The 12,842-nt window shown below is 40.9% G+C and overlaps 1 protein-coding gene across 1 annotated transcript in view; it reads right to left on the reverse strand.

Moving 5' to 3' along the window:
- Nucleotides 1–668: 668 nt before the first annotated feature.
- Nucleotides 669–12,842, reverse strand: part of LOC124417743 (A-kinase anchor protein 7 isoforms delta and gamma-like) — a 33,113-nt gene continuing 20,939 nt past the window's right edge. Inside the window, exons 3-5 of the mRNA XM_046937867.1 lie at nt 12,414–12,571; nt 7,974–8,086; nt 669–3,559 (exon numbers count right to left, since the gene is read on the reverse strand). Coding sequence (XP_046793823.1) covers nt 3,011–3,559; nt 7,974–8,086; nt 12,414–12,504 — 753 coding nt within the window. The 5' untranslated portion in view covers nt 12,505–12,571 and the 3' untranslated portion in view covers nt 669–3,010. The remainder of the gene's footprint in view (nt 3,560–7,973; nt 8,087–12,413; nt 12,572–12,842) is intronic.

Consider the following 12,842-nt stretch of genomic DNA (forward strand, 5'->3'; position numbering starts at 1 on the left):
CAAAAAATACAGGACTATGGGAAGGGAAATCCAACTGGACTAGCCAAGACCTTTATATCAAGATAACATACTGGGCTCTTGGCTCAGTTGTTTTTAACACCCAAAAAAAGTGTAATGTCCAGAAGCACAAACCCAGCTGTTCAGACGGCAAGTGGCCTGCTGGTTTTTGTCTAGCAGCATCCAAAGTAAGGTATTTACAGAACATCTCAGCTTTTGCATCCTGTTTCTTAGAACAATTTACATATAACCAAATAAAGTAAATCAGCCAAGAATGGGGGAAATGCTGGTCTCAAAGTTTCCTTAACTTGCTTCAAAAACAATTATCATGGTAATTCAGTTCCACATATAGATCTTAAACACAGCCAGTGGGTAATATTTAATGCGAGTTCTCTCTCGCTCTGAAGTTTGAACCATTGTTTCAGTAACTCAAGTTACATTAAACTAAATCCAATTAGAAATAAAGTCAGAGATTACATTCATCTTCTATAGAAACCATTGCTTATACAGCAAATTACTTAAAAAACAAGCAAGTTAGAGACCACAAAGGGGAAAACAGTATCATGAAAATAACAGTAAGTGCAGAAGTATATAAAAATGAATCAAACTTGCATCTGGACCTAGATTCTAGTTATTATTTACCCACAGAAATCACAAAGGGCAATTGATCTGCTTATTCAGCACAATTATTTTATTTTCACCCACTAATAATCAAATATATTTCAATTAATTTTGAACAAATTACACCAGGGGACTACAACATGAATTCCTATGCCTAAAGCAGAGCAACAAAATCCCCGTTACACTCTCCGTCATGAAGCTGAAAGTATACTTTTATATGCTGTTATAACTTGAATAACATTACAGAAACTTGTTTTGAATTAGTTGTCATTAAAGGATAAAGAGCTGAACACTGTCTACCAAATACATTTTGTTCTAAGCACTATTGTAAATTATGAAGATTAATTGTAGCAATATAACTTAAGTGTTTACTTTAACTTAATGTACCAAAACAACGCTACTATACTCTTAAGATAAGTGAAATTAATTACCCCACAAGGATCACAATATTCCTAAAACAGAATTAAACTTAAATTGGAATCTGTAGGCATTTAACACCCAGACGTTTCTGAGCGCAGGTTCACCACACATTTGCTACACTCCAGTGCCATCTGTCTATAAAAAGATAATTAACATTTTCAACAAGAACAAATACAGCTCATTGTAAAGTGTGCTCGGTCCTAGGCCATTGAATCCACTTAGGTTTGTAAGATGAATGACTCTACTTGATCCTCTGCCCAATTAGGGAATCATTAAATACACTGAGGAAACTGTGTTTATGGCAAAGTTCTCTGGAAAACAGTTTCGTCCCCAGTGTGCTGATGCAGAGAGTTACAAGCCTTGCTGGTAACTACTCTCTGAAATTAATCTCAAAGCCTTCCCTCTGGCACTGTGCAGTTGAGCCGCATTTTGAAGACCTCAGAGCAGCGGTGAATAGCCGCTCTCAGATTTGCATTTAGAAGACCACTGAGGGACATGGCTTTCACAAGTGCGCAACCTTCAGCGGAGTGACAAATAAATGCTGTGCCAAGCGCTGCTCCGAACCTCAGTGCGGGGCACAAAGCTGTTCATTGCATGCAGAGCCAGCCCTGTCCTCCCACTCAACACCAGCCCCCAAACCTGGCTTCCCTCTGCTCCCAACAACCAGGACACACATCCAGGCTCACACGGCCGGTAACCAGCTGGACAGCTTCATTTCACAATGTTAGTTTAACAGAGTGCACACTAGGTACACTGCCCAGAGCCATATTGCCATGCGCTATGTATGGAAGTCAAACACATATGCTTGATACTTCTCTTCTGAAGGACTATTACACTTCTCCCCCCACAGCGCACACATTTTTCTGAAGAAATAAGGCTTTTCAAGACCAAGCATCATTTTTAAATAACCAGGTGGAGCAGAACGGGATGCACAGCATTTTCCAGGCTCTTGGCCACCTTTCCCACCCTCATCGCCCCTCCGGAGCTGCCCAAGCCCCATGTAGGCAGCAGGGCAGCGCATCCCTCCCCTCCCGGTGCCGCCGCTCTCCCGCAGTGCCACCTGCCGGCCCCATTCTGCCATGCCCGGGAGCCGCCGGCACGGATCGCCGTGGCTTCGGGGGGCAGCATGCAAAGCGAGGAGGCTTCAGTCCCAGCAGCGACACAAAGCCCTTAACCTCGTCCTGTCCGAAGTGAATCCGGTTCTGTTTTGTCCTGTCCTGGGACTACGACATTACGTAGGGTTAGAGAAAGACCGTGGTGCCTCATCTGCTCCAAGGCATTTTACAAGATTAGTTCATTATGATCACCCTTCCTGTCCTTCCTTAACAACTCATGTGTAAAGAAAAATTCTTGGTATTACAGCATTTTGTGGTGGAATAAAATAATCCATTTCCATAAGTCAGACAAAATTTTCACATTAAGTAGCTACTTTTGGAACCAAAGCACATATTCCACGCAAGCACATTAACAACTGAAGCCCCACCAGTCACAGCATAAATGATTGTGTCACAGAAACAGCACAGAACCTTAACCCAGAGCAGCTGCGTGCATTCCATGGGAGAGGGCAGAGCCAGGGGCTGCCAGCACAGAGCAGGCAGAATGGGCAGGGAGAAGAGATACGACCAAGGCAGAAACCTCTGCTTCTGAAACACACACTTCTGACATCTGCTCTGGCTTCAGTGCATTGCTTCTGCTTTATCCTGTATGCCCCAGACAAATTTATCTTTTTGGTACAAACAGACACCTGCGGTTTGTTTTACTTTAGACCCAGGCATTTCACCATTAGGACACAGTGTTCCATGATATTTTCTCTCAGTTTTTTCTACTTCTGTTTCTGTCAGTCTCCAAGAAAGTCTGTTTCCTGTCAAAAACTCACTATCCCTGCACCTCCTTCCCCAGCCCAATGCCACACCACTTGCCTTCCTTCACCATCACCAGAGGTGGGCACAGATCACAGAGGGCTATGATAACTTCATCCTGAACTTGTTGGCACATCAGGTGCAGATTCTATTGCTTTGGTTTCCTGCAGGCTACCATCTACAACACTGGCTTTTTCCCATTCTTCTTCCACACTCAGCAACAGGCCGCGCACCAACTTTGAGCAGACCTCATCAGCTGCAAGAGAAGTCTCATCTGTGGCTTCAGGCTGTTCATTGACCTCGTTGATTTCCTTCTCTTCACTCGCAATTAAAGCCTCAGCAATGTTTTCAGATGTTTTATTGTCAGCTACTACTGAACGCAAGGCAAGGTTACAGCTCGCAGCAGTCACTCCTGTATCAGCCCCTGCAGCACTTGAAGGGGCTTCACTGGTTGTTACTTTCACACCCTCTGTCTGCATTCCTTGTTCTTTGCTCTCTTCTGCACCTCTGGAGCCCACATGAATTGAACACTCACAGTAATAGTAACCAGATTCCTGTTTCTTCTTACGCATGGCACAGAGATCAATTCGACTGAAGACCTCAGTGCCAAAATAACTGTCTTCATACTCTTTGTACAGATCCGAACAAATTTTTCTGAAGCCCTAAATGTTGAGAGAGCATTGTGACATTTACACACGCACAAATAAGTTACACTCATCATGTACTTTAAGTATACCTTAAATACCCACCCACCCCCATTAGGATAACAATATCTACTTCATATGTAGTGCTGAAGTTAGTGATATAACAGTACTAATAGCTGATTTTTAAGAAGTTTATCTTCTGCTGAATCCCCCACAAGCCAGAACACACCAACAGAGACAGAGATGCAGAAACAGATTAGTTTAATTCCCTTGCTATTACTCAAACACATCTATGGAATTTCAGATATCACAAGCAAGTTAGCAGTCACAACAACACAGGCAAACTTATTTCCTAGAGTCCTGAATTGCCTTCAGGAGGATTTCTTTACTCCATTTAAGGCTGAATCTGTTTAGTTTCTCAACCCATTGCTACCTCCACAGACTGAAAGATTTATCCTTCTTGATGTGCACATTTCACAGTAGTGTTTAAATCACAAGTTCAAAATACAGCTGGTGCAGCTACTTCCCTGTTAGCAGAGAAGTATTCAAAGGAAATTTAACTCTGTGACTTATGATCTTAGAGGTTTTTTCTGTCCTTAACAATTCTATAATTGTGAAAACAAGCTCATTTAAGAAAGTTTGTAAGAAAAAAGGGGAAAAGATCCCTGCCACTCTGATGTAGCTGCCAAACACTATTCTTATCTCAACAATCAAATGCTTCTGCAGACACTGTGTGAATGGAAGTGCTTACTCTTCAAAACACGTTTGTAAATGCTGATACATTTGTTTCACAAACTAAGAAAAAGCAGCTTCCACTGCCCTAATCAAAGCCTATCAAATCATCATAATTTAGGACTACCAAGATGGGAATAGTTCCTAAGTCAGTGGTCCCCCATACTCTGATGTGTAGTTCAAGTAATTTCCTTGCAGTCCTTCCTCCCAACAAACTCAAGCACAGCAACACTGGCTCTTCTGTGCAAAGATCACCAGGGATGACGACACAATCCCTGCCAGCAACAGGCTGCCAATTAAATAAGGGAGTGAAGGAGGAGGATGAACCTAACTGAAAGCGCACTATTAAGACTCTGAGGAACCCTTTGCAACACATCCCTTTAAAGAAGTCTCAGTCGTTTTGTTCAGCTCTGAAATGCTCAGGGGCGTGCATCCGTAAAGAACAAGAGATCTCCTTACAAGCCTCCTTGTAACAGCCCTTTTGGCAGGTCTCTGCATGAGCAGGCATGCACCAGGTGGGAATGACAGCCAGTGGCGCCCAGATGCAAAGAGCTCCAACAACAAACACTACAAATCATTCAGGCACTGCTGCCCCTCAGTGCAACCCAGATGGCCAAAGTACTTCAGAGTATAACTGAGCAAGTTGTGCACCCTCGTATCAATCAGAGCCAGGCAGTCAGGTACCCAGGTACATCACCTCAACACTACTAGCTATAAACGTACACTACACATTTAGGAGGATGATAGAAAGTCTTGAAAGGTCACAAAGACAGCTTATCAAGTAGCCACCAAAGAGCAGAATTAGGGCTGCCTTTTTCATCAAAACCAGAATATTTTAATGTAAGGGATTCCATAGGCTTGCTATCAATCCAGGCTGGATAGCACCTGTTCGCAGACTTGCACCAACTGAATCTACAGTAAGCAGCATGACATACCATGAAAGCAGGAGCAAACATCCCCCTGCTTTTATATGGTGGTACTTGGCCCTGGTCTGGCACAGGTGGGCAGGACAGTGCCCAGCACTGGAGACTGACTTTGTGCACTGGAAAAGGCTCTTCAGCAGACACTGAAGTGGATTCTCTGAAGATGTGAGCTATTCCCTTTTGACTCATTGAGAACTGAGGTCAGAAAAGTCTGCAGAGCCCATATTTTATATTTATGCTAGAGATGTGGTACACATTTTGAATGTCATCAACAAGCAGCATACACTGCTCCTTTGGTAGCAATTCAAGCTAAATGGCACACAAACCAACCCCTCCCAGACCTATTGGGACCTTCAGACACAAAGTCAAAGATGCACAGTTTCCTGAGATCAACGTTTGAACTTGAAGTTTTAAAGGGGACTGAATCCTCTTTTCCCATAAAGGGGAACAAAGGCTGCAAGAACTGTATCTGTATTACACACCTTCTTGGGAAAAAGCATTCTTGACATGTAAAAAATAAAGTGTTAATCATTTCTCTTTGTATAAAAGGCACTGAAGTTGTATGAAATATGTAAATTGGATCCATATTACAGGGACACAGTTACATTGTAAAGTAATTACAGCCAGTAGATGGCATCATAATAACTGTGATGCCATACTAGCATAAAACAATATTCTGTCTTACTCATACCTTGGCATCTTCTAGTGCTTAGGAAGGTGAAGATTTGTTTCTTTCCAACAGTCTTCAGGAAGGGACTATTATAGAAATACACAACTTTCCTTCCCTACCCCCTACATTTTGACTTGAGAAGAGACAAATCAAGTTGTTATAATTTTCAGTTTGGTATGTCAGATCTCAAAACCCATGCGTTAATATTCCAGTTCGCTCTTTGAAATTAAAACCTTTATCTAGGGTTAAGCCCTGTAGAGACTGTATGTGGGCACACAGCATCCATGTGCCCTAATAACTAAGTTAATACATAACCTTGCTGCACTTATACATCATGGTCCCGATGAGTAGAACAGTATTTTAGGAGCAAGAACATTAAGATGCATATGAATATGAGGACAGAAATGAGCAATATAACTGGGAGATGAGGGGAGAGCAGCAGATATTTATGTAGGCTTTGGCAGTGCTTTTGACACTGATTCCTCTAAGAACTTCAGAGTATCTGCTGATGCCTGGTCTGGACTGAAAACTCACTGAGTGGCAAGGTATAGAGTGGTGATCATTGGTGAAGTCTAGTACAAGGCCAGTAACTAACAGAGCACCCTAGGAGTCAGTACTGGATCCAGTCCTGTTTAACATCTTTATTAATGATCTGGACAATGGGGGAGTGCACCCTCAGTAGGTTTACAGATAATACAAAACAGGGAGGGTTGACTGATGCACTCAGGGGTTGTACTGCCATCTAGAGGGGTCTGGAAAGGCTGAGAGATGGGCTGACAGGAACCTCATGAAGCTCAGTGAGGCGAAGAACAGTCCTACACCCGCTGGTAGGCAGCTGTGCAGAAAAGAACCCAGGGGGTTCTAGTGGACGCCATGTTGAACATGAGTCATTGTGCCCTTGTCACAATGATAGCTAGCTATATTGCCAAAGTACTGCCAGCAGGTGAAGAGAAGTGATCCCTCCTATTATTCAGCACTGGCAAGGCCACACCTGGAGTGCTGCATCCATTTCTGGATTCCCCCATATAACAGACATGGAACTACTGAAGAAACTCCAGTGAAGGGCCATGACAGTGAAGGGACTGGAGCCTCTCACCTATGAGGAAAGGCTAATAGAGCTGGGGCTGTTGAGTCTGCAGAATGTTCAGGAGAATCTCAAAGTACATAAATATCTGAAGGAAGAGTGCAAAGAAAATGCAGTCAAGCTCTTTTCAGTGGTGCCCAAAACTTTAAGTTGGATAATAAAAGGAAGTGTGATTACGCTTTAGATAAAAGTCAGTAATTCTTACTTTCCTATTGCACTTTTTTTTTTTTTGCATTAGATACTGCTGATGCTTGAGCTCATTAAATTCCCTATAGGCAGTATAAAAGAAAGAGCCTCCAGCGCAGAACTATCAGTGCTAACCAACTTTGATTGTACCATGTATACAGAAGGCAGCTATCAAGTCAATATGAAGTACTTGAAGTGCACAAATACAAGGTCATTTTCCCCAGCTATTATAACATTTTCTGTTTTCTTTGTGCATACTCCTTTACTGTTTCAGGTTTGCAATATATTGGACTCATAAATACAAGAACTATTCCTGGAAACAAGCAGGACCGTATTCCACTGGGAAATGAACAATCTAATCAGAGTTGTTTTTTATTTTAATTGTATGTGATAAACCATACAATGCTGCAGTAAAGGTTAGAAAAGCACATCACATATTCCTAGCATAAATCAAAGCACCAGCCTGGCTTCCAACATGACATTAATCTTGTTCTCATAAATATTGCTTAGAAGCCATCGCACCCTATGGAATCAGCTTGACATGGTATTTTCATGCAGATTCTACTGGCCACACAAGAAGGAAAGTGCTCTGTACTCTACCATTACAGTCTTAACACAGTATGGGGAAGAGGCACTATCTCTTCCAATTGGATATGAAGAAATTTAACTGTTTTGGCCAGTCTATCTACAAGCTTTGCTAAGCAACAGAATATTTTTTTTCCTCTAATTGCAATATAGGTCACTTAACCATACAGCCCCCTGTGCCCCCCAAATAAGCCAATTAGAAAGAAAGTCTCTTGAAGAGTTCCTAGTAAGAGGTGTTTTAAATGTAGTTACCTTTCTTTTCAGTCTTGGTGCCTTGGAGAGCTTTAAGAAAGTAAGGTGTGGTTTGAAATCCTTGCTCCATGAAATGTCAAGATTCATTTCATTAAAAGATTTTTCCACAGCTTCTGGTAAAGAAAAAGAAATAAACTAATAATCAGGAGATGAAGAAAAATATTTAGAAGGTTAAGGGTTAGATAAGACTCTCACCATTCCTTTCTTGAGCAAGACAGTTAAAACAACATGAGAGAAGTGGTTGTCAGATCATCATGGGCAACAGACAAAATAAACAACACAGTAGGCAGAATACTACCAAAAAGAAATGTCAAAATCCACAAAGCAAGTACAACTCCACAGCCAAGACAGAAATTGAGAAGGAAAAGTCACACAAACAGAATTCCTTTCCAGATAAGATAGGAACCATTTATGGAGATGTCAGTTTAAAAACTTTGGCCACAGCTTAAAGCAGTAAGACCTTATCCCCCATTGAAAGTAATGACTGTGAGCAACTCCAAAATTTATATTCAAGGTCTTTCAGCCTAGGACTATAATGACCAGCCAAATTAAATCAAGTTGATCTATGCCTTGGTTTTCATCAACATCAAAGGGTGGGATGCAGCCTCACAAGGACAGCAAGGTGAAGCCAGCAGGCAGACCTCTGCAAATCTTACAAACACAGAATTAAACACAGCTGTTGCAGAACAAGAAACACCTCAACAGTGAAGAATAACTCCAATAACACTGAAAGCTTTGGATGAAGCTGGAGTATTTTGCAATTTTTCTTATTGACAGGAGTCTTTATAGCTTGAATCTATAAATGAGACAAAAATATGAAGATCAGCACTTGCCCTGGAAACCTGCAACATTTATATGGTTCTTCTTGCCAGAGCCTACATCATTACACCAATCTGTTACTCCTAAATCATTTAAGCACTAGAAGAAGTAGGTTTGGCATAGAAGCATGTGTTACAAATAGCATGCCACATTTTGATGAGTACATTGCTTGAAATGACCCTACTTGCATTTTATGTTTCCGTCTATCGGGAAGTTTAACTGCATGTTTATTTACTAGTTTGTAATAAGCATTCATATCAAGGCAAGCCTGTAGCTTAGCTAATTAATGCTTTTTTTTTTTTTTGCTACAGTATTCGCAACGAAACAGCAGCTGGGGCTGTCTGGTCACTTTGCCAAGGCAATTGCTTTATGTCTTCCATCTAGAAAATATATAAATAGTCTCCAATTACCTGAACAAGCACTTCATGCCACTTCAGATGCCCTACAGGATGCCCACCTGCTCCCCTCAACTGCCACTGCAAAAGGGTACAGTCTTGCTGTAGGTCCAATGTAAACTTAGATACTTTAGGCCATCTAAAAATTGTACTTGGTAATTACGGTGACATACCAAACTACCTCTGAAGCACCTCTGGTACCTTATAAAAAAAATATTAACACCACAAAGAAACATGTTAATTCCTCTAGCACCTATACCATTAGGCCAAAGCATGACAAGCTCAATATGAGCTCTTTCTAGAGAAGAGCTGTTTTTCTCCACACATCTGGAGAAACATCATCCTCGGGATGAACAAAAGTTAGTAAATGGTAGCTTAACAGACCAGAGCAGTCTCTCTTTACCTTCACTCAAAACCAGTCCCACCAAGCAACAGTAAGAAGTTACTACTGCAGGGTAAAAGTCTTCCTGACATTTTTACAATAAAGGCCAATGATGAAAGGAAAGTCAAGGCTGGGAAGCATTGTTAAGAAGTCAGTTAAAGAACAAAGCTTACCACTCAGTTTTCCAGGCACCATCTTTTCTAGCTCATTTTGTTAATACTATAAGAAAATCCTATGACAAATTAAACATTACCTCCTTCACAGTAGACAATGTCACTGTGACAAGAAAAGGTCAGTATTATCCAGTATTTTACTAATTAATTGCAGTTATTTAATCAAGAGGCAGGATGAATTTCCACTTTAAAACTGAAATCTATGATGTATGTGGTACTAAGGGACGTGGTTTGGTGCACAATATTGGTGGTAGGTGGATGGTTCAACCAGATGATCTCAGAGGTCTTCTCCATCTTTAATGATTCTATGTCTATGATATGAAAACTAATGAACAGCCAAACATTTTTATTTTTTTCTAAAACCCAGGAACACTTCAGAGGTTGCAAACTCCATTAAAACAGGCTGAATTGTTGACAAGTTATTGATAATTTCAACAATTTGATAAGGGCACAATGAGGCAGAGGCAGCTGGCAGGAGTGGCTTGACCTTTGCTAGTCAAATAATTTGCCATCAAGCTGCTTCCCAAGGCAACATTTGAAAATCCATGCCTTCCCCACAAGCAACGAAAAATACTGATTAAAAGTTAGGAAAAAAAAAAAATCCCTACTCATTATATAACTATTAACTCTATGCTGAGGGAGGAAGGGAGAAGGAAAACTGGACAAGCATGCGCATATGTATTTAAAATGATGCAATTTTCTATGTATGTGCATAATCCCCAGACTCATTAAGTTCTAGAGATGGACAGAAACTATGCAGAAAGAAAAACACTGGAAGTTACACCTCTCTGAACAACAAAGCCATTGGTGACAGAGTTAACAGCTTGAAAGCTGGTAGCTTGTCTCTCAGCCAAGGAAGTATTTCAGGCAATCAGTGAACAATCATACTATGTTAAACAGATGCAAGTACTGATGAAGTATTCTTGTGGTTTGCAATCAAAATTATTATTCTCCAGTTTATCTGGAAAGAGGTTCGGATCAGAGGGTAGACCCCGGGTTTACAGAATCCTAGAGGTGGAGGTAACACAGGCAGGAAACAGAAAGGAATAAGGAAGTAATCAAGACACTCACTACTGTAATGATTTTCAGTGTTAATGCAGCTCCAATATCCTTTAAAAAATAGTAAGAACAACATCATAGCACACATTCTGCAGAACCAAATTAAGTATTTTTGCTGTTGCTAAAATAACACAATAAAGATCGATCGTGCATGCTGTGATTCATTAGGAATAAAATTCCCAGTAAAGCGAAATGGAACGGGGGGAAACAGCAATAGTCAAGAGAAAGGAGGAGGCATTCACTTCATCTTTCAGAAGAAAGTGAGGAAAGCACTAGGATGGGGCTCCATCAAAACAGTTAAACAGTCCCCTTTTTCAGTGGTATTAAAGCACATCTCATGGCCTGGGATGGACAAAAACTGATCTCAGAGGAAGCTGCCTCATATGCCTTCCACTTTGTCATCTTTCAGTCCAGGTTATTTGGGCCAAATAGACTTTTGAAGAAACAGCCTGAGCATGAAGTTTGTTGAGGACCTAACCTAACAAGTATAGACAGTGTCAGACTACTTTCAACAGAAGCACAGCTGCTTTGAGTTAACATTACCCCTACCATGAAGGGAACAATAAGGAAAAAAAATGCTGAAGTTGAACAAAAGGTAATGGGCAGTGAAGTGGCTCATTTAGCTGATGCAAAGAACCTGGTGATGTTGAGAGGCATTTCTGTCTAGTTGCAACACTGGTTACTAAGAGAAAAATGAGTAGAAGGAGAAGGAAACAAAACTAATTGTCAAAGCTAAGAACTGGAGAAGGGATAAAGCATCCTTAAAGAGAAAACAGACTACTCTGAAAAAAAAAACATATCCTTTGAAGATCACAGTATCTTTGTGCTGTATGCCTTTTTGAGAAACATTAGTTGAACTATGCCTCCTTTCACAAACAAAAAGCATATATTGATTATTTCTGCTCTGTTGGAAGTTGAAGCCCAGGACACACAGTAGGTTCTGCATTGCAGGCTAAACCAGCTCCTAAAAACAGAAGAGTGAAAGAAAGGGGGGGGGGGGGGAGCATCAAACCCTTCAGATGATATGTTCAGATGAAGGCAAACACTTAAGAACTGGAACATCCATGAACAAATTGCTGCTTTGGAATTTTAGAATAGGGGACAGAAGCCACTCCTGTACTTTGGTTCCACCTTCTACAGCGGAAGCAAAGATTGATCTGCTGGTAGTACACATGTACATGCAAACACTGCTGTTTGTCACATCCTGTCCCAGCAGTAATAACCACTTCATGCATGCTCCAATTTAGAGAAAGTACTTTGAAACTCAAGTTAAGTCAATACTCTCAAGGCTTCCAGTTTACTAGAATGGATAGGGCCCCAGTGCTGAGGTTTCAATTTGAAAACCTATGTACATCACCAGGCTGCAGGGCCTGCTGGAGTAGTAGCCTTCCTGTAGGGTCGAACACCTGTGCTTCTCACCTCTCCCAAATTAGGGCAAGAACTTAGCTCTTATCCTCTTCTGCAGCTGTCAACTTCATATTAAATACATAGAAAGAGGCAAAGGAAAGACAACATATCATAGGCAAGCACAACAGCTCAGGCCAGCACTTAGAAAAGCTGTCTCTGCAAATTAGTTTACCACTAGTAGTAAAGAATCAGATTAAGCACTTACCTGCAATTCTGCAAAGCATTTTCTGGTTTTCCTCTGACATTTTCACATATATCACTTGATTGTTAAACTGTCCAATCCCATGAAATGTCATAATAAGGTCTTTACCCTGCAAAATGGCTTCCACTTTGGTCTTGCTTTGCTTCAGTGCCAGAACAGCCCTTAAAAAAATTAAGAAACCCATTGTATTTTGAAAGAAGTCTGACTTACATGTGGAAATACTTTTTTTTTTTTTTAAATATTAGATAATATACCTGATTTTGGCCACTCTGTAGCACTATACGAGATGTAACAGGTACGCTATATTCCAGTGCAAATACCTTTGCATGACCATTAAGAAAATTATGTCTTTCAATACCTACAATTTCAGTTTATACAATAGAAGTGAGCTTTGCTGGAAAAATGAATGTTCAAGTCATTAACATGCCAGAA

Source organism: Gallus gallus, chromosome 2, assembly GCF_016699485.2.
Source record: "Gallus gallus isolate bGalGal1 chromosome 2, bGalGal1.mat.broiler.GRCg7b, whole genome shotgun sequence".
NCBI classification, from domain to species: domain Eukaryota; kingdom Metazoa; phylum Chordata; class Aves; order Galliformes; family Phasianidae; genus Gallus; species Gallus gallus.